We start from the raw sequence: 27,136 nt of genomic DNA on the forward strand, positions 1-27,136 counted from the left end.
GTTAATTTAACCGGTTAAATTAACCAGTTAACCGTTTTTTGAGAGGTCTTAACCGGTTAACCGCCTTAACCGGTTAATTAACCGGTTAACCTTAACCGGTTCCAATCCCTAAAGTGGATTAGGATTTCGAAACTGTCGGTGAAATAACTTGGTAAAATGAAACTGTCGCCCTATAAAAAAAGTTGTCCAAACACTGTTCAGTTTTTTGTTCGGAAAATTGACCCCGTTCTGAACATTTACTTGACATTTATTGGACAATTATCATGATATTGTACGTTTTTTATGTGGTCAAAAATTCTCAATTTCTGCATCTTGTATTAAATTGTAACAAATATTGTATAATAACATGCGAGTGTTCAGAAAATCGATCCCATTCCGAATATTTATCAGACAAACATTTTTTATAGGGTTGGTGAAATGATTGTCGGTGAAATGTCTGTTGATGAGATAATTGTTGGTAAGCCAGATCCCTATAATTATGCTATGAGACCACCAGGTATTAATGCATACACTAAGCTAAATGGGATGAATTTCAGCGTACAGAACTATCATAAAAGAACGAAAATTTGTGGATTTTCTGAGCGTCAATATCTTGAATCTTTTTTTCCAGGTTATTGAATAAGATTTTTATATAGGTTATTTAGTTATTTTCTCAAATATAGTCAAATTTCCTGTATTAGCAACTTCTACAATTATTAATTTTGATAAATACCTTATAAACATAATGTTTAACTGTAAAATCTTAGCTAATCGCTTCTGATAACGAAAATAAATTAAGATTCTCATTTCACAAAATGACAAATGATAACAAAATCAATGTATTTCGTACTTAGAAAATCCTTAAACTAATTTTATTATTATTTTTTTTATTCATAATTCAAATAAAATTTCCTTGTGATATAGTAATAATTCATGATAATAAGTATGATTATGATGATTTTATTTATGTATACGTTATAGTCGTTATATCGATATGCATTTATAAATGACATAAATAAAAGAAGTTACTAATATGATCTTATCATTTTACTGTCACGCATTTCACGGTTTTTTGTAAAAAACTAAGTGAATAAAATTTATAAGAACATTAAATATTTTAAAATTACACTGTATAGGCAGGGCGGAAGTTCATTTATTATTTAAGAATTTTTTAATAAATTTAACTACGGTAAATTCTTCGAATTCTTTGATTGTCTTGACGGATTCAATACATGTTGACTTTTATGGAAAGTAAAATGTAGTTAGATAACAGTTATAATACGTAACCAGGTTACAATGTTGATTGTAAAACAATTTTTTTATATCAATGCGCTTGAATAAAAAACTTTTAGATAAATTTATAATTCTTTAGCGAAATTTGTGGAAACATTTTTTTTCATTATAAAAAATAAAAAACGTTTACGTCACCACACCAGATTATGATGTACTTTTGGCCGGAATTAAAAATCTAATAAAATACTGGCCAGCATTACATCATAAATTCACCACTGCTGCTGGTGACCGTCACCACTGGTGATATTAGTAATACCCAAAATTAAATGAAAGTAATCAATAATAATTGTAAGATGTGATTTCAACCGATTGATAAGGACGATAATACAATTATTGGTTTGATTAACTTATAGTATATTGCGTGCAATTAAACAATTTACTTTATATCTAATTCTTTAATTCAAGGAAGGTTAGGAAATTTATTAAGTAATAGAGAAATTATACGGAGATGAACAAACCTAATCTCAATCGCATATATAGTATATTTAGAAAATTGTTATTCAATAAAAATTTTTAAATCGATCAATAATATAAAATTACAATATTCGTAAATACGTAAGCAATTATAAAAATTTTTTAAGATAATCATAAATTCATAACAATAATAACAATTATTACTACCAAATCATATTAAAGGGTTCAATATTTATTTATTTATATTCGGTAATAATTACATATAAAAAGAATAAATCCTTGGATCTTCAAGTATACTATGGCAAAAAATGAAATTTTGATACATCTTGAACCCATTCAAATTCTTCAAATTTATCACGCAAATTTAAAATCAATTTTTTTAATTATTCCTTCCCTTTTATATTTTAAAATTAATAATTTCAATCGTTTCATATCCGATTGATTTTTATTTATACAATTCAGAGAGATTTGTAATAATATAGGTTGTCTATCTTTCCAATTATTAAGAAATGATTCTAAAAATTTTAAATTTGGCATCAATCTTTCTTCAAAAACAAATTCAAATTTAGACAAATTTAATGGTGATGATCTAGTTAATATTTCATATACATCCTTATAATTAAAGCCTCTTTCATTATCTTCATTAACAATAGCTAATCCATCTAAATGTTGAGAATTAGCTAACAATCTTTCAATTCAGTAAGAACATTATCTCTAATTGGCAGCTTAATATACCTAAGATTTGGACAATTTTGATATAATGTTTGTGTAAGTCTACTAATATCATCAATATTATTTTAAAATATCTTTTCTAATACTAATTGTAATAAGTTGTACATTTGCGCTTTCAATTAATCTTATCAAGATTATATGTGAGGATAAATTAGCTTTAAGATTTTTAAAGCAGCAGGTAAAGACGGATGTTTTCTCCAAATGACGCAAATTTGTGTTTGCATGTTTTGCAGATCTCTGAAACAGGGAAGGTGGATTCATTTCTAGAATTTTTAAATTTACAAAATGTGAAAGAAATTTTGGAACAGGTTCCCAACATAAAATTTAAATGTTGGACGGTATCTGCTTTTTTAATAAGTAATTCCTCAATAGTTACCAGTGCCTCAATATTATCACATGATATATGGATTTCGTTTAAGTTTTTTTGAGCTTCTATAAATTTAATAACTCCGGAAATATCATTATTATTCTTTAATTGATTTGCTTATTGTAGCTAAACCTTCAAAGATATTTTGATGATTTTATGACAATATAAGTTTTTAAGATTTGAAAAGCATTGTTCAGTCCATGAAATACTGTGTTAAAATTTCTGTAATACGAAGTGAAATGAACTTTGTATATTTGTTGATAAATAAATTTAAACTACCAAAAAATTATTACGCAATTTAATTGATTATCTATTTTTAGTCATGATGTCTCTAAAAATTACTAATATCGATATATTACCGTTCAGCTTACTTTATTTTTTAAAATAGTATAAAACTAAGCAACTAGTACAAATTTAGGAGTGATTAAACAAATTTAGTACATAATTAAAAATACATAATTTATTCACATATTCTAAACAAATACAATATAAATTTCCGAGTGAAAACTTGGATTTTGATATCACGAACGTATCCCTAAAATTTCCAATGTACTTTCTTAATCCAACAAAATCATTATAGAAACAACTAAAATAACAATATGACTCCTTCTTTTCGTTGTACGTTAAATCACGTGACCTCAACATAAGTTAATTAACTTTTCTTTAAATTGTTTGTCTGCTTCACCCCCTGGTGGCCTGTTTTCGAGACGTTTCTCATTCACATTCTTTTCATTTACTTCTCTATTTTCGTCATTTATTCGATTTCTGAAATTATCGTTGAGCATTGTGAATTCCATAATCACTTTACTTTTTCCGCTAAACGAACAATTTCATTTTCCGATCGTGAAATATTCTGTCTCCATAGCACCCTTTTCCTACTAATAACTGATTTTGATGTTTCTTTCAATTAAACAGCATATTTCTTATACTGAAATGATGTATTTTTTTTTATTAAAAGAGACGCATTTTTTTATATTAAAAAACGATGAAATTTACATCAAACCTACATGGTACAATTGGCATAAGCTTATACCCTGCCTATCCTTTAATAATATCATTATGCTAACTATTTTGTTATTTGAAAAAATATAATATTTTAAGATAAAATTTATTTACTTTATTAATATGTTTGTGCATCTTGAATTTAAATTTAATAAAGTTGTTTTACTTATTAGGTTCGCAGAAAACTGGTATTATTGGTAGTGAAATATTTTTTTCAGAAGACATATAATGAAAAAAACAATTTCAATTTCATCTTAAATTTACTTTTTAATTACTTGAAATACTTCATAATCTTCTACTTCAAAATTTTTTGGAATTTCTATGCTTGGATAGACTTCTCCATAACCACGATTTTCATTAGACCAATTATTGTTATTACAGTATATATTACCCATAGTTGGCCCGAAATTATTATTACATAAAACAGCACGATCTTGTTTCTTAACATAACTTACTTTTGAAGTAGAAATATTTCCTCCATTGATAAAATTAAAAATAAAGCTATCTGCTGTAGCCACCCAATGAGGATGTCTACTATCCCAATTAAGTGGATTATACCCTCCTATTAATTGTGTTGAATTTTTAATTTTTGCTATCCAAATAGTAGCTCCTTTATCGTCACAATTTTTATGAAAAGAATTAGTATCAATTCCATCTTGACTTGAGCGATATAATAACTTAAAATCATAGGGATTATTTTTTCTATTATAATGTGAAGTATCTTTTTTATCAATCCATGAAGCAAAAAGAGGAAGATGATTCGATTTAATTAAAGTTGAATTGAGTGGATATTTTAAATTTGGCTTTCTTGAAGGTGGTAAATTAACTTTTGATTTTATGTCAGGAACTATATGATATTCCAAAAGATCATGAATTAAATCTTGTGGTAAGATGTCTTTGTAACAATAAACTTTGTAAAAGAAATCAGTAGGTTCAATATCATAGAATCGAATTAAAGGAATAAATCTGTATAATTCTCTTTCAATTCTTATAATATCATCTTTATTCCATTTTGTTGAATCATTCTGCATATTTTGTTGGGCAAAACACCATTTTAATAAATACTCCCAAATTTCAATTTCATCCATAATTAAGTCATCCCTTTTTAATAATAATTCCAATAAAGGAGCTTTTAAATTAATAAAATTTTTGGAACTGAATAAAATTTTAGGTTCTTCACAAATTTTTTCAAGGCAAAAATTCCATAAATCCGTAAATGTTTCATGTTGATAAATAATTTCAAGAATTCTGGTCGGATTTTGTTGTAAAAATTCGGTTTGATGTTCAATCAAAAATTCTTGAATATGAGAAATTAACGAATTGATATTTAGTTCATCCACAGCTATCAATAATTTTAATACTTCAGAGCCTTGTAAATTCTTCAATTCAATATTTCCACAATAAATGAACCTAACAATATGATTAATAGTTAAATATTTTTTACAAATTTATATGATAAAATTTATAAAACAATAATATCTTACCTAAGAATGATATTAAATAATTGTGGTGAAATGTTTGATTTTCTAAAAATAAATTTTCCGTCTCTTTTCTCAGCCCATTCATTAGAAAATGCAGTACGAAAATATTGAGACCTAGCACATAAAATATTTGAATGAGCATGAATTTCTTTTACATTTTGATCATCTCCTGCATAAATAATAACGTCATATCCTATTTCTGTTTCAAAAAGTTTTTCATAATCGTTGGATAATTCTGCCCAAAATTTTGAAATCATTTTTTTTGTTGTAAATGAGAAAAAGGAAAAAAAAAATGGCAAAAATTTGAGTTGCAGCCGACACCTTATTTATATTGTTTTACGTTGATCGTGTTTCCATAAATTTCTATAATTGGAAGCAATAATATTTTCTTTACGTCTAGCCCAAACCTCAAAGAAACTAACCAAAGTCATTGGAAGTACTGTCAACAAATTAAGTCAAAACTATGCATGTACGGTGTACGCTTGGGTCAAAAGCGAATAAATTTTTATTTGCTGATAAAATTCGTATTAACGGTTTCCTCGATCTTCTAGTCCTAGATGTTTGTCATTTTCTTTCCAAATAAAATAATATCGTATTAACGTCAACATAATTTTTTTAAGCACAATAATTGTCTGGAGCGAAGCGAAGGACAATATATGTCTATGCACTAGTCGCACTATGAAAAAAAATCGATCACGTGAATTTCTCTGTCCGCCATGTGATCGCCACCCAACGAAATCACAATTTTAGTTTTTCGCTCCGGACTTACGTTTCCTAGTTAAATTATTTTATTAAGTTTGAATTTGTTTCCTTTATTACCGCACAAAACTTAATGTTGTAAACAATTAATGATAATTCAACTTTATTAATGTTTTAAAAAAAGCAGCAATCAGGCAGGTAGGAAAGAATTTTGTAAAAAAAAAAATTTAATAATCTGATTAAACATTTTCAGATTTTCCTTTACAGCATAACTTTTTCATATGAGATTGTATAACAAATCAACATAATGATGTAAGAATACTTAATAGTAATATAATTTAAAAAATTTACAAGATCCCGTTCAGATACTGGCGAAAAGTCAATCTCTCAAATATCTGATATGGTAATAATTGCATCAGCGTATTATTCGCAAAATATAAAATATTGAATTTTTTTTAAAAAAAAAATTATCCTTTATTTTTTTTTAATAAAAAATAATACTAAAGTCTAAAGGGAACTTTAAATCATTATTTATAATTTAATATTTTACATATAATATAAAATTTGAAATTCTCATTTAATATACATCAAATATTTTCTACTAACACAATTTATGTTTATAAAATAATCCCCACTAATTAACAATACATTATATAATATTTGTACTGTAAGCAATTTCGTATTTATTATTTTCTTTTTCCTTTCTAGAATGTTGAGCGATAGGATTATTACAAAATCCAGTTTATGTAAATGCATTTTGTAAACTACTTTGATGAGTGGCCATAGTAACATGAGAACAACTAAGTAAACAAGTAGAAACTTTCTTTTGCCAGATAGTTTTTCCATCATAAATATTAATTTTATAAACCAACTTTCCACATCCAACAAGAACTTTATCAGTCGAATCTATCATTAAAGAAGGCAATTCATAACCTCCATTTTTCAATTTATTTTTCCAAATTATATCTCCTGATTCTGAATTTATTCCATATACTTTTCCGTGAGAGGCAACTATAAAGATAGAAGATTGAGCTTCATGAGATGTTCCTTCTCCTTCAGAGTTTATGTTAACAACAAGTAATGATATTTCATTATATCCCATCCCTGACAGCGAGTTTCTCCAAATTTCCGTTCCTTTAATCAAGTTTAAAGCGATTAAACAACCATTCATTCCAACATAAACTTTATCACCGATACAAATAATGAACCAACACCATCATGTAACGATAGCGTCAATGAATTAACTTTTAAAGTATAGTTATACCTTTTTTGTTTAACTTGATTTACTATTCAACAAAGTGACGCAATGAATAATGATCTTCTGTATGACGTTCAATAGAAAGTTTATGTAGTACGAAGGGTAAATTTTAGCATAGTACTGTAAATCATAATTGCAAATCAGTTTAAATGGAAAGTCAACAAGAATTATTTGGCAAGAACGAAAAATATAAGTTCAAAAAAAAGTGCATTTTGCGTCAACAAATAATTCATCTACACAACAGTCGGACGACTTTCAAGTGAATAAAAAGTTATATTTCGATGTGATGGATGAGAATGGCGAAACTACATTTTCCAATTCCTTTCCATTACTATTGTGGTTACACCTTCAACAACTCCAACAACGTATTTCCATTTGGGGTTTGGCTGGTATAAGTTTATCATTATTTTTACCATTCCACATATTATAAGCCAGTCCTACTTATCTGCTTTTGTTCGAACAAATTTTTTTCGTGTTTCACGATAAATTTTCAATGAAGTAAGCTCACTTGAGCTGACAATAAACTTGCATGATATCTTTTAGCGAAGTTAATTTTTCACTTTCATGCAGCTTATTTATTACTTCTTCAACCACCTCTACCATTTTGACAGCATCAGTACTTTGTGTACTAGCTCAACTTGTATTCGTAAGCAGTTGTCACAATGTGCATATGAAATGATGGAAGACTTAATTAATCACCATTCCATGCAAAATATTCAGCGAGCATTTGCTTTCTACAGATATATTATTCTTCACAATTTTTTTTTAAAAAAAGATAATTTAATTGGTTCAGTTTTTTAAACTCGAATTATTTTTTTATTATTATTCATTTTTTTTAATTTACTAAATATATAATAGTTATACTGATTTAAACAATAAGTTACAGCTAGTTAATATTGGCTGAAATTATTTTTATTTCGTTTCATTCAATCGATTGTCTATTGAAAATTTCCTTTTACCGATCAATAGCGTAACCAGGTATTTTATTTTTGTCATTAGGTTATTATATATAGAATTTTTGTATCAAATTTTTGAATATTACACATGCACAAGAGCCTATTTTTTGAATAAATTTTATCTGAACTCCGTAATTTTAAAATTTTTTTTTTATGTTTCATTTTATTATATGGTTAACGTTATCTTTGAACTTACCACATAAATTGTAATCTACATATATACAATTCAAATACATCCACAAGCAATCTATATTAGTAGACTTTTAAATTTCAAAAATCTTCCAGAACCATTAAATTCAGGTAATTTAATTTAACTTTACTTTGGTAACCAAAAAAAAAATGTTTACATTATTAATAACTTTATTTTTTAATAAACGTTACTAAAACAACAATACGTAAATAATTATTTCTATTGGCAATCAATATAATTAATAGATCTTTATATTGTTTTAATATCATATTAAATAATTTATAGATTCAGAATGTTTTGACTGTTAATTAGAATTAGGTAAGATATTTATTCTTTAGGTCTTTATTTATTAATTTTATTTTGTAGATCTTGATGAAATTAATCAAGAAGATAATAATACCAAATGATTTTTTTTTTATGAGAATTTAGTTTAATTAAAATTATATTATTAAATTATTTCTTTTATATTAGCTATTATTTATGGGTTTTGTATGTAGTTGGTTTAATAAAAATAAATTATAAATCGGTTATCTATTGGTCAATTTGGTAACTCGACCGACGTATAAACTGTCTTGGTAATGACGTCATTTTAAAATTATCTAATAATATCAAAAAATTTAGTTTATTACCATTAATGACGTTTCATATTTGGAAATATATAGTTATAAGGTAAGTCCTAAATAATGTTGGTGCTCGTTCATAATTATGATTTCTATAAATTTTAAACATTTTTAATCAATTTTATGTATTTGAATGACCAAGAGTGTAAATTATTTTTAACAAACTTTAAACATACTAAATTTTCTAATTACTGTAATCCAAAAAATCCATGCTATTAATTATGAGATTATTGAGATGTGGAAAATCTTGTATTATGTTCAATTAATCTTTTTAAATATAAACTAGAGTAACTTGGTAATTATTAGTGAGTTATAATCATTATACTGTCAGATTGACTCGAAAATTTTGGGTCGGGTCATCAAACGTTTTTATAATTAAATATAAAAAAAATTGATTTTTTTATTAAAAATGTCAGACTTGACGTTTTTATGATTAAAAAATCATTTTTTACGTTAGATTTGATTAAAAATCAAAAAAATTGATTTTTTTGGTTAAAAATGTAAGACTTGGCGTTTTTGTAATTAAAAAATCAAAAAAAAAATGATTTTATTAATTAAAAATGTCAGACTCGACGTTTTTGTAATTAAAAAATCAAAAAAATGTTTTTTTTAGTTAAAAACGTCAGACATGACATTTTTGTGATTAAAAATAAAAAAAAATGTCAGACTTGACGTTTTTGTAATTAAAAAATCAAAAAAATGACTTTTTTAGTTGAAAAACGTCAGGCTTGACGTTTTTGTAATTAAAAAATCAAAAAAATGACTTTTTTAGTTAAAAAACGTCAGGCTTGACGTTTTTGTAATTAAAAAATCAAAAAAATGACTTTTTTAGTTAAAAAATGTCAGGCTTGACGTTTTTGTAATTAAAAAATCAAAAAAATGACTTTTTTAGTTAAAAAATGTCAGGCTTGACGTTTTTGTAATTAAAAAAATCAAAAAAATGACTTTTTTAGTTAAAAAATGTCAGGCTTGACGTTTTTGTAATTAAAAAATCAAAAAAAATGACTTTTTCAGTTAAAAAACGTCAGACTTGACGTTTTTGTAATTAAAAAATCAAAAAAAAAATGACTTTTTTAGTTAAAAAATGTCAGGCTTGACGTTTTTGTAATTAAAAAATCAAAAAAATGACTTTTTTAGTTAAAAAATATCAGGCTTGACGTTTTTGTAATTAAAAAATAAAAATCAAAAAAATATTGGTTTTTTTTAATTAAAAACGTCAGACTTGACGTTTTTGTTATTAAAAAATCAAAAAAAAAATGATTTTTTTAATTAAAAACGTTAGACTTTGACATTTTTGTGATTAAAAATCAAAAAAATATTGGTTTTTTTAATTAAAAACGTCAGTCTTGACATTTTTTGTTAAAAAAATAAAAAATGAAGAAAAAACGTTTTTGCGTTATTTTTTTTATAATTTTATATGGAAAAATGCCAAAACATTTTTTTCTTAATAGTAATGCAAAAAAAAAGTTTTTGGCATTTTTTTTAATAATATTATATGAAAAAACGCTGAAACGTTTTTTTTACAATTTTTTTATTTTTTTGCAATATTTTATGAAATTTTAATGATCAACAAAAAAATGAAATTATGCAAATATTGAATGATGCAACAATTTAACAGGGACTTTTAGTGGCACAGGAAGAGTTTTTGCGAAAAGTTGGCATTAGAAGTTTTTTTCATTGTTATTGACATTGACATTGACATTGACATTGACATTGACATTGACATTGACATTGACATTGTCATTGACATTGTCATTGTCATTTTTTTTTTTTTTTACTGGTTAACGAAAAATTTATTTATTATAAAAGGAAACATTACAGCACGTGTCATTAGTTTGATAACAGTAATAGAAATAAATCTACATAACAATAATACAAAACTAAACACCTAGAATATACTAAAAATTACTATATTCCTGATGAACCAGGATAACTAAACAAAAATAACAGAAAAAAAATCAACCCATTTGGGCGAAAATAAAAGAAAATATTTAAAAATAAAATAAAATAAAAGAAAAAATTATTTGAATAGTATACTGATTAACACGAACTATAAAATCCAAGGGTTCTATATTAAAATATATATTATTCAAAAGCCCTTCTACTTTTTGATAGACTTTATGATTAATATCTTTTTTAACTATATTTTTATCATAACTATAATGTTTTTTATCTTCTTTAGTAATACTTAAACTTTTTTCTTTGTCTTTTTGTAAATCACATCTATCGACCCAAATCTTATGTGTAGAATCAAAAACGAAATCTAAAAATTTGACTCCAGTTTCGAATATATGAACTTTAGTCATTTTAATTTCTTATCGTAAAAAATCAGCTAATAATTTAGGAAATAAGCCTTTAATAATATCTACGAAAGTTAATTTATTCTTATTAACTTTAACTTCGCCAAAGGATTCGTTTATAAATAAGTCAATTATTTTAGCTTCATCGAAGGTATATATATCGTATTCTTTAATTTTTTCAATTAAACATATAATTGAATAATATATAATATTTCTCATTCTTTTACGATTTGAATAACAACGCCAAACATGTCCAAAAGTTTCTTTTTTACGCTCACAGACAGGACATTTCCAATCCTTATATATATCAAAATTAATCAATTTTCTTTGTTCTACAGTCGGAATTTCTTCAATTAAATTCTTAATTTTATAACGACGTCGTTTAGTTGTGTGGAAATTAGTTTGTAAAACATTTTCATTTTCCTTTAAGAATTTGAACGTAATTGCCATTCTACGCTATCTATTGTATATTTTCGATTTCTTCGAAGATTAAAAAATTTTTCTAAATTTAAAATTTCATTATAATATCGTATGAAACGTCTAATCGGTTTTTCGATAATAATATTATTCCATGTAAGCATATATTCGATTTTATCGAGTTGAAAAAAATTAAAATTAACCGAATATACCCTATTCCTATCTAAATAACGATCTTTAATTTTTTGATCTAAAAAATTATGGTATAAATCATCATCATGTGCTTTGATTTTAGTAATTTTTGGTATAATTATTTCATTTAAGTCTATAAATTGTCGAATTAAAGCCCAAATATAAATGTTATTCTGTGTTTTTAGTAATTTGTGTGTATTATAAATTTCAGTTTTGCATATAATTTCATTAAAATAATTAAGAATAAATTCATTATCTGTAATTATCTTGACATTACTAATATTATGAACAATAATCAACGCGAGTATAAAACTTGTCACTTCTGCTTTACTTGGAAAAATCCAATGTTCAATATTAACGTAAAATTCGTCAATTAATTTATGATCTTTATCGTAAAAATGTAAACCGGCTATACCATCAATATTAAAGCTCTAATCGGATCGGTCCTAATCCGACAACCCGGACCGAAAATTCAGATTGGTCCGGTCTGGGTTGATGCTTCAACCCGGACCAAAATATTTGGTCCAGTCCGGTCCAGTTTCGGATTATAAATCTAACCCGGACTGAAAAAACGGGTTGGGACCAGACCGGACTGATAAATATTTTCGCAATGGTTTATATTAAAACCGTTGCGATTATTTAATTATTAAATAAAAAAAATGTTGTGTAACGTTTTTTTTAACATATTATTATAAAAAAATGTTTGCGCAACGTTTTTCTAATTAATTTAAAGAAAAAACGTTGTGCAACGTTATTCTTAGTATATTTAATTAGAAAAAACGTTTGCGCAATGTTTTTCTAATTAATTTAAAGAAAAAACGTTGCGCAAGCGTTTTTCTTAGTATATTTAATTAGAAAAAACGTTTCTGCAACGTTTTCTAATTAATTTAAAGAAAAAACGTTGCGCAACATTTTTTCTTAGTATATTTAATTAGAAAAAACGTTTGCGCAACGTTTTTCTAATTAATTTAAAGAAAAACCGTTGCGAAACATTTTTTCTTAGTATATTTAATTAGAAAAAACGTTTGCGCAACGTTTTTCTAATTAATTTAAAGAAAAAATGTTGCGAAACATTTTTTCTTAGTATATTTAATTAGAAAAAATGTTTGCGCAATGTTTTTCTAATTAATTAAAAGAAAAAACGTTGCGAAACGTTTTTCTAAGTATATTTAATTAGAAAAAACGGTGCGAAACGTTTTTTCTAAGTATATTTAATTAGAAAAAATATTTGCGCAACGTTTTTTTATTATAGGACCGAACCGGACCGGACCAAAATAACTGGTCCGGTCCGGTCTGGTCCCGGATTCTCCTTTTAATATAAACCAGACCGGACCGAAATAAACTAATTTTTCAGTCTGGTCCCGGGTTACTCTCCAACCCGGACCAACCCAGATTATTTAGAGCTTTAATCAATATTTTCTGTCCCATTATTTATAACAGAACCATCTATATATACGAAAATTTGTTCTCCAAATTGTTGGATTAATTTGTAGTTGATAACGTTTAATTTTTCGATCGTTAAGTTCTTATTAAATTTTTCTTTTTTAACATATTTTTCTATACAATTTTGCATTGATTTTTGCATATTGGAATCAAAAATATTTAATCTAATATCATCTTGTTTAAAAAGCATTAGTTCTATAATAAAATTATGTTCATGCCATATATTTGACTCAATATGTGATTGAATAATATCTGGTACTATATATGAATCAGTTTCATGTATTATCATTGCATGTGAATGTAAATAATTTTCAAGAAAATAAACATCTTCTATTCTCAATTTAACTAAACAATTACTTTGCTTATGTATTCTTTCGAGGGGACCAAGAGTGCTTGTTTCATCCAAAAAACAACCTAAACATTTTTTAAACCCATAAATAAATCATCTGGATTATTAACCGTTATATAATGTTCCAAAACTATATCATTAGATCCCAAATTGTAATTTTTACCATAAACTAAAATTATATCGTTATGTAACTTCTTTTTTCCAAAAATAAAACCATTATTTATAGGTTCTAAGTCTGAATTCATTTTAGTTAGAATTGTTCCTTTTAAATTATGAGCGAAACTAGTGCCTATTTTATTCTTAGCTTCAATAGAAATTCGTCTCTTTATTACTTCATTGTTATCTAAAATACAATCTTCTATAATTTTCCAACTTTTTTCAATTAAAGATCTATTTGGACTAAAAAATTTTTTAAATCGTTTTCCCAAAATTTCTTTTAACGTTAATAAATTTTTCCTATCTAACGTCAAAATTTGATCTGCAAACATAATATTGAGTTTTTTTATTGATCGTAGATTTTTGAAATAAATTTCTTCAGGTAAAATATCTTTAATTAAAATATTCCCTCCAATAATTTCCATTTTATCTACCGTATCATTAATAGCAATGCTAAAATTTTGAGTCTTTAACATTTTGATACACTCTAATATATAATGATTTTTTAATTGCGTCGTGAAAATTTTCTTATATCTAATAATATCTTTATCTCGTAATGAATAAATAGGATTATCGTTTAAAAATAACAATTGTTGAAGATTATATAAACGAATTTTTGTGATCATTCCCAATTCATTTTTATCATTAATTTGTAAGATAAAATTAGTCATTTTTGCTTGTAATTGATTATCCTCAATATTTTTAACATTAAACATCTCTTTTAAGTGAACTATTGAATTCGGTGTAGTTTTCATAAATTTTAACTTATGTTTAAATAAAATACGAAATTTTGCCATAATTTTGTTACATTCATGTTCTGATAAAATAATTAGTTGTGCCCTATACTCAATTCTTGGAATGATTAAGACATTAAAGATAAAAGCCATTTGTTTATCTGTTAATTTTTTTCGTAAGATCATTGAATTGCAGCAATTATTAATTTCATTTTTAATTTGATCAATCACATGATTTCTTCGATTAAAAGCGTTGAACCAAACTCCTAGTAATCTAATTGATCCTTTTTTACTAGTAGGTTTAATATTAACTATCGATTTTCTAAAACTCAAGAATAACGATTCTGGGATATATTTTTTTCTTAATAATAATTCTGATTTGTCCTTATTGATTTTTATATCATTAAGATTATAAAAGGTGTCAGCAATTGATAAAATTTTTTCTAAATTTTCCTGGTTTCCAGCCATGAAATTTGTATCATCCATATACGCTAAACCTGGAAAGTTAAAATTAATCTTTTCTTCGACATTTTCATAAATATTATTAACTTTAACACCATCTATATCATATCCTAGATTTGAGTTCTTAATTTTTGTCAATAAAGGATCGTAGTAAATAATCCACAAAAGCGGTGAAATTATTTCCCCTTGATCAATCCCGCATTGCATATCAAAAGCGTCTGTTAAACCATAAGGTGTAAAAACTTTGTTTTTCCGTCCAATCGATAAACCTGTTAATAAATTAATTAATTCTATTGGAAATTTAATTCTTTTCATCACTTTTTCAAGCATAAAAACATTAATCCGATCATAAGCCTTTGACATGTCAAGAGCAAGAATCCATAATTCTTTATCACGTTCATTACTATGTTGAATTATCTCATTAATTATTCGTAATGGTTCAAAAGTTGAATTTAGGGGTAAGCCCGCGTATTGATATCCTTGTAAAATTTGATGTTCTACCATTATCTTCGAGATACGTTTTGTAATTATTTTCATCATAACTTTTCTAGCTGTTTCCAATAACAAGATTGGTCTAGTATTATTTAATCTATACCCCCAAGGTTTCGGCTTTGAGATCGGATATATATTTGCTAGTTTCCAGTCTTCAGGCATTATTTGAGTACGTAAAACTTCATTTATAATATCTCTTAATAAATGATTAAATTCTGACGGAGCCTTCTTAATTTCATCATATGCAATTCCTGTTGGCCCCACTGCTTTCTTAATTGGTAAATCTTTGATTACAATTTCCCATTCATCATCTGTTATTGGTTCAAGACAATTATTATAAATCAAATCATTAATTGATCTTATAGGTTCATATTCATCAGACCACTCATGTAAATCTTCTATTGTACGATTTTTTGATTCTGCTGCATTTTGAAAATGATCTTTAGTTATGTCTTTGATTTTATTTTCATCAGTAACTAAAATACTATTTCCATCTTTGTCATCAATTAAAACTCTATCTATAAAAATTTTTTTCATTTCATTTTCAGTAATATTATCAATCATTCTTCGTTGATTATCAGCTAAATCTGCACAACATTTATCTATGGCTTCTTTAATTTTTTCATTTTTTAGATTAAACATTTCCAATGAAAATTTTGAAAATAAAGTGTCGTATATCTCATTTAATTCCTTAACATATTGACCTATCAAAAATTGACTTAATCTATGTTGTAATAATAGATACGTTGAATTCACATCATCTATCGAATGTCTTTTAACAAGATGTTTTAAATAATTATTATAGTGTTTCCAATTTAGAGCAAGTTTTTCAAAACTCAATTTCTTTTTAAATTTTCTTCTTAAATATACAATATATCGTAAATCTTTATATAGTTGTGTATGTTTAAATGTTTTGTTACGGTCTATATTAATGATAATTTCTTTAGATCGAATATGTTGTTGTTTAATTTTCAATAAATTATTTTTAAAAAATGACCACTTTTCTTCTATTGAAACATTTAAATTAAAAGAACTAGCAACCTTTTTTAAGTCATCTTGAAAATTTAAAAAATCTTTTTCTTCAGTATTATCAAAATCAAAAATATGTCTAATTAAATTCGTATTAATCGTATTCATTTTTTTTGCCTGTAAAATCGGATAAATCAAATCTTCATTAATAAAATCAAAAGTTAATAAAGCATGATCCGTATTAATTATATCTCTTATATTAATAATTTTTGCTTTCGATGTTTTCGTGAAAAGATTTTCTGATATCCATATATAATCAATTCTTGAGTTGAAACGACCAAAATAAGTCATTATTTCTTTTGTATTATCCATATCATAAGTTTCTTTATGAACATCCCATAAATTAAGATCTTCTAATTTTTGAAAAATTTTCAACATTTTTGGTATAGATTGTTTATTATCTTGTCATTTTTTAAACCTACGATATTGTAAATTAAAATCACCACAACAAATAATTTCCATTTTGTGAGACTTAGCATTTTTAATCTGTTTAATTACATGTGTATTCATATCAATTTTTTTGTTCATATCTACACCAGTACGATGATTAGCTAAATTATAAAATAATATTAAACGTAGTTTTTTGTTATTCTTAAAAGAAAAGTCAACTATTAATATTCGTCCATTAATTTTTTTTATATTGAATATATGTTTTTCTAAATTATTGCGTATTATAAGCATAACTCCTTTTCCAATAGCATTTTTATTATCATTATGTGAAATAATTTTATATCCAGCTTTATCTGCGTTGAAAAAGTTAATTTCTTTATCGGCTTTTTGTGTTTCCGTAATTCCCATAATATCGATACCATTTTTTCTTATATAGTCAAAAATATTGTTCAATTTATATTCTGTTAAAGTACATACATTGAGCACCGCTATTTTAGTAAAATATTTCTGATTAATGTGCTCATTATTAAACATGTCTATGTTATCATTAATTTGATTTGGAATTGTAATTGTTTTTTTCTTCTGATTCTTTTTTCTTTTATAATTAATCAAATGTGGGGGTGGATTATTAGAATAATTATTAATTAAGTTGTTATTATTGAGTTGTACAATCATTAAAATTAAAAATTGTGTTCAAACTGGTTGGCTGAATTGCTAGTACCCCCAATACTTGCAAATTCTTTTGTTGTAGTATCGTGTTGTTGTTCTTTATCGGAAAGTTGTCCAGTAAGTTTCGTAATCATATTGAACATATTGGTTAATAAACTATCTTGTTTTTCGACTTTTGATTCTAAGTTAAGCACTAAGTTATTGTCATCATTTTCACTTGAAGATGAGTCAGGTTTGGCACGCTTGTTATTATCATTAACTATTGGTAATTTGTTAGGCTTGTGTTGTAGACCTTTACGATTATTATTATTTTTAAAGGTTTCTTTAATTGAATTAATTTCTTTTCTAACTATATCATTTTCTTTTCTAAATTCAGTAATCATTGCATTTAAAGTAGTGAGTTGTTTTTTAATATCTGATAAATCATTTTATGAAGATGTATGTTTGTTGTTATTTGGATCATGCATAGAGCCTCCTTTCCTAGTACCGCCTTGAATTGGGTTGTAGTTGTTGTCACTTATATCTTCTTCGTCACCCCAAGCTTGCATTTCTTCTTTACTAAAGGTGTAAGTATTGTTATTACGTTGTCGATTGATAATATTATTTTGATTTTAATGTCGTTGTCGATTAGTAGGATATCTATTTCCCTTAGTAGCATCGGCGTATGAATTGAATCTAGATTTATTACGATTTTTAAACTGTTGGAGCAGTTGATTACGATTTAATTTATTTGAACGTTGTCGTAATTCCGTTTGACATTCCTTCGCTACGTGTCCCGTATATCCGCATCTATGACAAGATTTGGTATCTAATGGGGACCATTCTAGTTGTTGACCTTCATATTCATATACATTATTGGTTGCAATACTAAAATCTTCATCATTTTTAAAATATACAAAAGCATATTTCATAGGTTTATATGTCACGGGGTTGCGTGGAATAAAAATAGACGCAATGCTAGTTTTAGTAACCAATGGTTGTAAATCACGTGCACAAGTATTGAACGGTAAACCATTAATTTTTGCTGCAAATTGGAACCTTTCAGATTTTTTATCTTCAGATAGCAAAACAGGTACCACTGAGAGACATTCTTTAAACGCCCATACACTCCATTGAGCGTAAAAAGGTTGTAAGCTAAGTTCATCTTTGTAGGTTATAAAAGCTTGTCTGTATATACCTTTAAGTCGTGTGGTAATGCCATCTTCTTCTAATTCTCCATATCGACTAAAAACAGCCTTCAAATTATAATTTTCCATATATAATGATATATTAAATACCTTGATAGTACGACTTTTACGAGTTTGAAAAAGTTGTTTTCATTTTTCTTGTAAATTTTCTACTTTTTTAAAAGAGTAAACGACATTATTTTCTTCTCTATCGGTTGCACTAGGCATTTTAAAAGTCATATTACATAAGCTATTTAAATCGACTTCGGTGTTGACTTTAATACTAATCACGTGACAGTATTTTGTTCTTGACTGGTATCATCAGTCAATCTAATCGGTTTTTTTTCTTCAAAAGTGGTAACGACGTCGATTTTTGATTTGATAATTTTAACAATATAATGACAAAATTGTGTACTTTTAGGCGCCTCCGGAATCATACAAGTAGCTTTCCATGTGTTATGTTTAGACAAGACGATTGGTGAAAATTCGGCGTCAGCCATTTCTTTTTCAGGCAATTGATTATCAGCAGATAGATCATCAAAATGTGAGTCATCATGCGTCGATTGATCATCTTGATCTTGTGTGTTGATCTTTTATAGTACATCTGAATGATCTTCATTAGCTTTTCCTTTGTTCGCAGTTGGTGTTGCAGAGGGTGATTGTGTTACAATAGGATTGACATTTTTCGGGGTCTCGCCAGTTTTGGTTTTCTTTTTTTGCTGCGTATTTTGTGGATTATAAGCAATGAAAGGGTCGAGTTCCTGTCGTTTGAAAGTTGCTTGTTGTTTTCTATTATATGGTAACCTTGCAGTAGCAGCTGCCTGGTGTTGTTGTTTCTTTTTCTTCTTGTTTTCTTGACGTAAGGTTGCTCTAGATTTAACTGTAGTAAACTCCTCGTCGTTAGAAGTGAAAGTAAAATTATTCAAAGTATCTTGTGCAGTAGAAGTTGTACCAACAACTCCTTCCATAGTTTCTCCCTGCTCCTGGTTGTCTATACCCTTCTGGGCAGCACTACGAGTAGTCCTAGTTAGGGCAGACATACCGTTACAGTATACGAAATAGGATTATAAAAAAAACGAAAATAAATTTTCTAAGTTATATCTTTGTAATAATACAAAAAAGTAGGAACGGGAGAGAGTTTTTTTTTTACATTGTCATTGTCATTTACATAAAGTTATATAAGATTAATCTGAGAGTTTTTTACCAAAAAGGAAATTTTTTTATAAAAAGGGAAATGATTTTCAATTTCGAGGCAATTCAGCAGGTGTTTTAATAACAAATTGAGAAATGATTTCCATAGAAAATCTCGTGACAAAATTTATAATAAATTTAAAATAAATGATCAACAAATGATCAACAAAATCGTTACTAGTTTTATAAAAAACGCCCAATAATATCTTTTTATTGTTTTAACTTATTTAATTCTATTATTCATATTTATACAGATAATATTTATCACATAAAATAAATAAATAAATACAGATAATATTTACATATAATTAAACTAGCTAAATTCTTTATTTAAAAAATTATTTAATAATATAGGAAGTAAGTTATTTATTTAATTCCATTATTAAATATTTGCAAGTTATTTAACCCTCATATCAAATAATTCGATAGATTTTTTTGTGCCAAAATGATGATCATATCCTGGAATGCATTAGATCATTGACAATCATATCTTAAAATGAAAAATTATGAAAAATTGTGAAAAATTGTGCGGTTTTATGGATTAGTTAGTGCATTTTTATGGATTAGATTTTGCATTTGATCTAACCATAAGTCCAAATTTGGATGAAAAAGTCTCAGATAATTTTATATATATGTTAGTATAGCGAAGCTAACGTTTTTTTTTTGATTGAAAAAGGAAATAACTTTCCATTTTTGCTTTAATTTTTTCTCTTTTCGTAAAAAACTTTTTTTTTGTTGAAAAAAAAAATCAAAAAAATTTATAAAAATAAAAAAGGAAATACCCTACCATTTTTGATTTACTTTTTTCTCTTTTTGTTAAAAATTTTTTTTTCATGAAAAAAAAAATCAAAAAAAAATTATAAAAATGAAAAAAGGAAATGGGTTTCCTTTTTAATTTTTTTTTCTCCTTTTGTAAAAATTTTTTTTCATAAAAAAATCAAAAAAATTTATAAGATGAAAAAGGAAATGGGTTTCCTTTTTAATTTATTTTTTTTCGTTGAAAAAAAAAATTAAAAAAAATCATAAAAAATATAAAGGAAATGGTTTTCCATTTTGATCTATTTTTTTCTCTTTTCGTAAAAAATTTATATTTATTCCAAAAAAAATTTTTATCAAAGAATTCATAAAATTTTAAAAAGGAAAAATACTTTCAAAATTTTCAAAATGAATGTTTTCTTAATTAATAAATTTTTAATTTTTTTTTTAATAATAATTTTACTCCACAAAAAATATTTTACTAATAAATTTACAGTAACTTTTAAATATTTATTAAAATTAAAAATAAATATTATTATATCTTCAAAAATTTAGATTATAGTACAATTTAGCATTAGTTTATTATTATTATTTTTTTAACAGATCACTATATCACTATTTATAGCTGATTTATCGTAATAATAATTTTTTTTTTTATGATGTATACGAATTTGCAGATCACTATATCACTATTTTACAGCTGATTTATCGTTCTTAAAAAAGTGATTAATCTTAATAATATTATTATATCTTCAAAAAATCTAGATTATAGTACAATTTAGTATTAGTTTATTACTAGCAGTCATGCACCGGGACAAATGAGTTTGTTTATTAAATAGAAAAATTTAGTATTATAATGTAATGCAATACTAAGTAAATTAAAGATGGTTACAGTAGTTTTTTGTTTATAATTAGGAATTTAATATGGTAATAATTAGTTAACAAAAAATAATAAATAACATGTATTAAATTATATTTATAATATTAGAATGATATAAATTATATTTAGAATAATATAGTTTATATTAATGATTTGACGTTTGAGTGTATTTTCACCCTGGGCGATTTAATAATTTTTCACATTAAATTTTATTGGCTAAATTAATGTGCTGATCATTTTACATTTTGAATTCATTCTTTTTAGGTCTTTCGATTCTTCTTTATAACTACTAAGGTATGTTTTTTATTTTTTTGTTTTTGTTTATTTATTACATGTAATTTCCGTTTCCTACTAACTTTATTTCTTCTTTTAATTTTATGGGTTTGGTTTTTACTGTTTATCTCATTTCCGTCCCTTCTCCATTTTTTTGTTTTCTTTTTGTTTCTTCATTTTTTTTGCTCTTTTTATTCTTCCCTTCCTTCGTTTTTTCTGTTATTTTTATTTCCTTTTTGTTTCTTCGTCTTTTCATTCCTTTACACTACCCTTCGTTCCTTTCATTTTTATTCCATTCCCGTTTCATCTTTTTTGTTCCTTCACACTATCCTCTGTCATTTTCATTTTTTTCCCATTTCCACTTCTTTTTACATTACCCTTTGTTCCTTTCATTTTTTTTTATTCCCCTTTGCTCCATTTTGTCCCTCCATTTTTTTCATTTTTTTTCATTCCCACTTGATCTTTTTCGTTCCTTTTATTTCTTTCACTCACCCTTTGCTCCATTTCGTTTCTCCCTCACTCTCCTTCATTTCTTTTATCCTTTTATCTCCCTATTTTTTCATTCACCCTCATTTTTTTGATTAATTTTTTAAAAATATTTTCGAAAAACTTTAATATTATGAAAAGGGTTTTGTTTTTTATCGCACCTGCGTTATGTCGCACCCCTATAATATGTTACATATAAAAGTCAAAAATGACATTCTAAATCCTTTTTGATATATTAAGAAACTTGTAAAACGGTCAAAAATACGTATAGTATAAGGTTTCTTATAGTACATGGTAAGTGCATAAGGTCTCACGCAAGGATTTTTTAAAAAATGAGAAATCTTAACGAAGTCATGTGATAAAAATGATCGACATAATTAATATATAAAAATTACCAAAAAAGGGAGATGCGACATATCGCAGGTGCGAAAAAAAACATATTCCTTATCAGTTATGAAAATACTACAAATATTTTTTTTAATTAATTATAAATTTTATAATTATTTCTTATTTTATATTACGTCAATCTTAAACTTATAACCAACTTAAAAAAAATATTTGAATAATTAAATGTATTAGAATCTATTCATTTCATTTATTATTATTCTTTTGGTACTTAATTTAACTAAACCATTTGAATTAAAATCTTTATTCAAAAATCTGATAGTTATTTAGACAATTTTGGATATGGATTTGGTTATAATAATCTATTATTAAATCAACAATTTCTTCAAAAAAAAATTGACATTTTTACATATTTTATAATTAATTGATTTTTATGAATTTGAAAATCAAACTATTTATCCAGCGTTTAATTTAATTGAAAAAATCTTACTCGTGTTGGTCAATTTTCCTATATCTGATATGTTTGTTATATTGATTTTTTTTAAAAAAATAATAATTTTGTAAATATATTTAATATAATAAAATAATTTGGGGGGAAGAAAAAGAATAAAGAAAGGAAATCAGTTTGAAAAAAAGGGAAATTTCTGAAAAAAAGGAAAATTTTATTAACTGAAATTGGATTAGTTGATTGGAATGCACACGGATCGAATAGTTTTTGACCATAAATAGATCAGGCGGAGGCTTGTCACGGGTTTTAATTGTATGGCATGGGATTTCAAGTTACACAATTCCAAATTATTTATACGGAGACTATAAATCCAAACGTCAGACAAATTTTTTTAGTTATATAGATTTTTTTTTTTAATAATAATTTTTTTTTAAATAATAATTTACTAGAGAATAAAGCTTTACTATTTGGTTTCCTTCTTTAGATGGTTCTTATTATCTTATAACACAATGAATGAATCGAATGGCAGCTCCCCTGCTAATAAGTTCAATTTCTTGTTATTTAATAAAAATTTTATTATTACATATTTATACTTAATCAATAGTTACATACTTATATAATATTTACATATACATATAATTTCTATTATTATTTATATCAATATAATTTTTACATATAATTTAAACTTTAATATTACATATATGTTATATATTTATATATTTTTAAACTATCTAACTTTTAAAAATTATTTGGTGATATTTTATTTTAGATTATAATTTAAAAATTATTTATTAAATTTTATTATTGCATATTTATGTAGTATTAATATATAATTTAGACTAATTAACTAAATTTTTTATTTAAAAATTGATTAATATCATATATAGCATCATTATTTCTATTGTTGTATATTTTATATAATATTTTTTGTTAACTGAATTCTTTTATAATTATCCAGTATATTATCCTATTTGATTTTAGGTAAGTGTTAGTAATAAAATAATATTATTTTTTAATATAAATTTAAAATAAATTTAATTATTGTGGCTTAAAAAAATTATGTTGACGTTAATACCGATATACACATATTTTATTTGGAGAAAATTTCAAGCATCTAGAGTTAGAAGGTCAAGGAAACCGTTAATACGACTAATTTTTAATATGACGACAGCAAATAAAAATTTATTCGCTTTTGACCAAAATGTAAATTGGCCGTGAAGAAAATATCATTGCTTCCAATTATAGAAATTTATGGAAACACAATCAACGTAAAACAATATAAATAAGGTGTCGGCTGCAACTCAAATTTTTGCTGTTTTTTTTTTCCTTTTTCTCATTTACAACAAAAAAAATGATTTCAAAATTTTGGGCAGAATTATCCAACGATTATGAAAAACTTTTTGAAACAGAAATAAGATATGATGTTATTATTTATGCAGGAGATGATCAAAATGTCAAAGAAATTCATGCTCATTCAAATATTTTATGTGCTAGGTCTCAATATTTTCGTACTGCATTTTCTAACGAATGGGCTGAGAAAAGAGACGGAAAATTTATTTTTAGAAAATCAAATATTTCACCACAATTATTTAATATCATTCTTAGGTAAGATATTATTGTTTAATAAATTTTATCATATAAATTTGTAAAAAATATTTAACTATTAATCATATTGTTAGGTTCATTTATTGTGGAAATATTGAACTGAAGAATTTACAAGGTTCTGAAGTATTAAAATTATTGATAGCTGTGGATGAACTAAATATCAATCCGTTAATTTCTCATGTTCAAGAATTTTTGATTGAACATCAAACTGAATTTTTACAACAAAATCCAACCGGAATTCTTGAAATTATTTATCAACATGAAACATTTACGGATTTATGGAATTTTTGCCTTGAAAGAATTTGTAAAGAACCTAAAATTTTATTCAGTTCTGAAAATTTTATTAATTTAAAAGCTCCTTTATTGGAATTATTATTAAAAAGGGATGACTTAATTATGGATGAAATTGAAATTTGGGAGTATTTATTAAAATGGTGTTTTGCCCAACAAAATATGCAGAATGATCCAACAAAATGGAATAAAGATGATATTATAAGAATTGAAAGAGAATTATACAGATTTATTCCTTTAATTCGATTTTATGATATTGAACCTACTGATTTCTTTTACAAAGTTTATTGTTACAAAGACATCTTACCACAAGATTTAATTCATGATCTTTTAGAATATCATATAGTTCCTGACATAAAATCAAAAGTTAATTTACCACCTTCAAGAAAGCCAAATTTAAAATATCCACTCAATTCAACTTTAATTAAATCGAATCATCTTCCTCTTTTTGCTTCGTGGATTGATAAAAAAGATACTTCACATTATAATAGAAAAAATATTCCCTATGATTTCAAGTTATTATATCGCTCAAGTCAAGATGGAGTTGATACTAATTCTTTTCATAAAAATTGTAACGATAAAGGAGCTACTATTTGGATAGCAAAAATTAAAAATTCAACACAATTAATAGGAGGGTATAATCCACTTAATTGGGATAGACAACCTCGTTGGGTGGCTACAGCAGATAGCTTTATTTTTAATTTTATCAATGGAGGAAATATTTCTACTTCAGAAGTAAGTTATGTTAAGAAACAAGATCGTGCTGTTTTATGCAATAATTATTATGGTCCAACTATGGGTGATATATACTGTTATAATAATAATTGGTCCAATGAAGATCGTGGTTATGGAGAAGTCTATCCAAGCATAGGAATTCCAAAAAATTTTGAAGTAGAAGATTATGAAGTATTTCAAGTAATTAAAAAGTAAATTTAAGATGAAATTGAAATTGTTTTTTTTTTCATTATGTCTTCTGAAAAATTATTTCACTTACAATAATAACAGTTTTCTGAGAACCTAATAAGTAAAACATTTAAATTCAAGATACATAAATATATTAAATAAATAACTAAATCCCAAAAGTCATACATGTTTATCAATAGTAAAGAGTACAAAATAATTTACAGCCATCCAATGTTTAAGATCCTCCTTGGTCATAAGCTTGCAAGTGTTCTCCATAACCTCATATATCTTATATGGGTTGGAAAAATGGTTCGTGAGAACTTCAATCAAACTAGATCCCATGTACTTCATGTCATGTCCTGTATAATTCCAACAAAACATGTGACCATGATTATACAATATCCAGATTGAAAATCCAGATTATTCAATACATACAGCATGAAGATCAATAATACCAAAAATACTTATTATCATTGTTCAATAAGTTTGACAGATCTGACAGATCTTTTTTATTCATAATTATATGAAATCTGAAGTGTTCATTATTCAAGAGGGAAAGTAGTGCAATAGTGCTGGCAATTTCAACAGGGAGGTACTACATTTCTCGTTCTCACATGAATTGAGTGAGTTCTCATTTGGATATCAGACCTCACCATCAGAATTAGGTGTTCAGTCACCATTCACGAGTTCACTTCCATGCAATTCCCAATGACCCATTTTTCCAGCTTTTCCTCTGTATGTAACATCAATTCTCTGCACTCAAGATGGTCATCCATAATGCAATCTGATCCAGATGTTTGAGAAGAAAGGTCTGGTCATTTTCAAAAAGAAGAATGCTAAAAATGTGAAAATATCCAAAAGAAAGAACTTAATTTTGCTGATAGATTTGGAAAAACTGAAAAATGGTTTGATGCTCAGAATTTTAAAATTTTTTTGAGTAAAGACAATCCCAAAAAAAGAAACACACAAAGTAAGAATTGCCATAAGATTAAGTATTTTGTTCAGAAGTTGGCTGTATACAAATAACAAAATGCATCCCATATTGTGCTTATTACTATTGTGTCCCATCAATTTTTTTACTATTATTGGTAGTGGCTTGTTCTTGGAAAAATTTTGCTAACAACCCAAAATTTTCTTAATACATTGTACAATATATTTTATATCTAAA

The 27,136-nt window shown here is 25.6% G+C and overlaps 4 protein-coding genes across 4 annotated transcripts; 1 reads left to right on the forward strand and 3 right to left on the reverse strand.

Annotated features, from left to right (window-relative positions):
- Positions 1 to 417: 417 nt before the first annotated feature.
- On the forward strand, positions 418 to 618 carry OCT59_024723 (uncharacterized protein; the record flags this gene model as incomplete). The annotated part of the gene is made up of 1 exon (XM_066133487.1): positions 418 to 618. The coding sequence occupies one exon, from the start codon at positions 418 to 420 to the stop codon at positions 616 to 618; it is 201 nt and encodes a 66-aa protein (XP_065991630.1).
- A 6,091-nt stretch (positions 619 to 6,709) lies between these two features.
- On the reverse strand, positions 6,710 to 7,138 carry OCT59_024724 (uncharacterized protein; the record flags this gene model as incomplete). Its single annotated transcript, XM_025315284.2, has 1 exon — positions 6,710 to 7,138. One exon carries the CDS (start codon positions 7,136 to 7,138, stop codon positions 6,710 to 6,712), a length of 429 nt encoding a protein of 142 aa, XP_025183208.2.
- An 11,097-nt stretch (positions 7,139 to 18,235) lies between these two features.
- Positions 18,236 to 18,880, reverse strand: OCT59_024725 (uncharacterized protein; the record flags this gene model as incomplete). Its single annotated transcript, XM_025315283.2, has 1 exon — positions 18,236 to 18,880. One exon carries the CDS (start codon positions 18,878 to 18,880, stop codon positions 18,236 to 18,238), a length of 645 nt encoding a protein of 214 aa, XP_025183207.2.
- A 197-nt stretch (positions 18,881 to 19,077) lies between these two features.
- OCT59_024726 (uncharacterized protein) lies at positions 19,078 to 19,830 on the reverse strand (the record flags this gene model as incomplete). The annotated part of the gene is made up of 2 exons (XM_066133515.1): positions 19,078 to 19,380; positions 19,459 to 19,830. The coding sequence occupies 2 exons, from the start codon at positions 19,828 to 19,830 to the stop codon at positions 19,078 to 19,080; spliced, it is 675 nt and encodes a 224-aa protein (XP_065991631.1).
- Positions 19,831 to 27,136: the final 7,306 nt, after the last annotated feature.

Source organism: Rhizophagus irregularis, chromosome 5 (assembly GCF_026210795.1).
Source record: "Rhizophagus irregularis chromosome 5, complete sequence".
NCBI lineage: Eukaryota > Fungi > Glomeromycota > Glomeromycetes > Glomerales > Glomeraceae > Rhizophagus > Rhizophagus irregularis.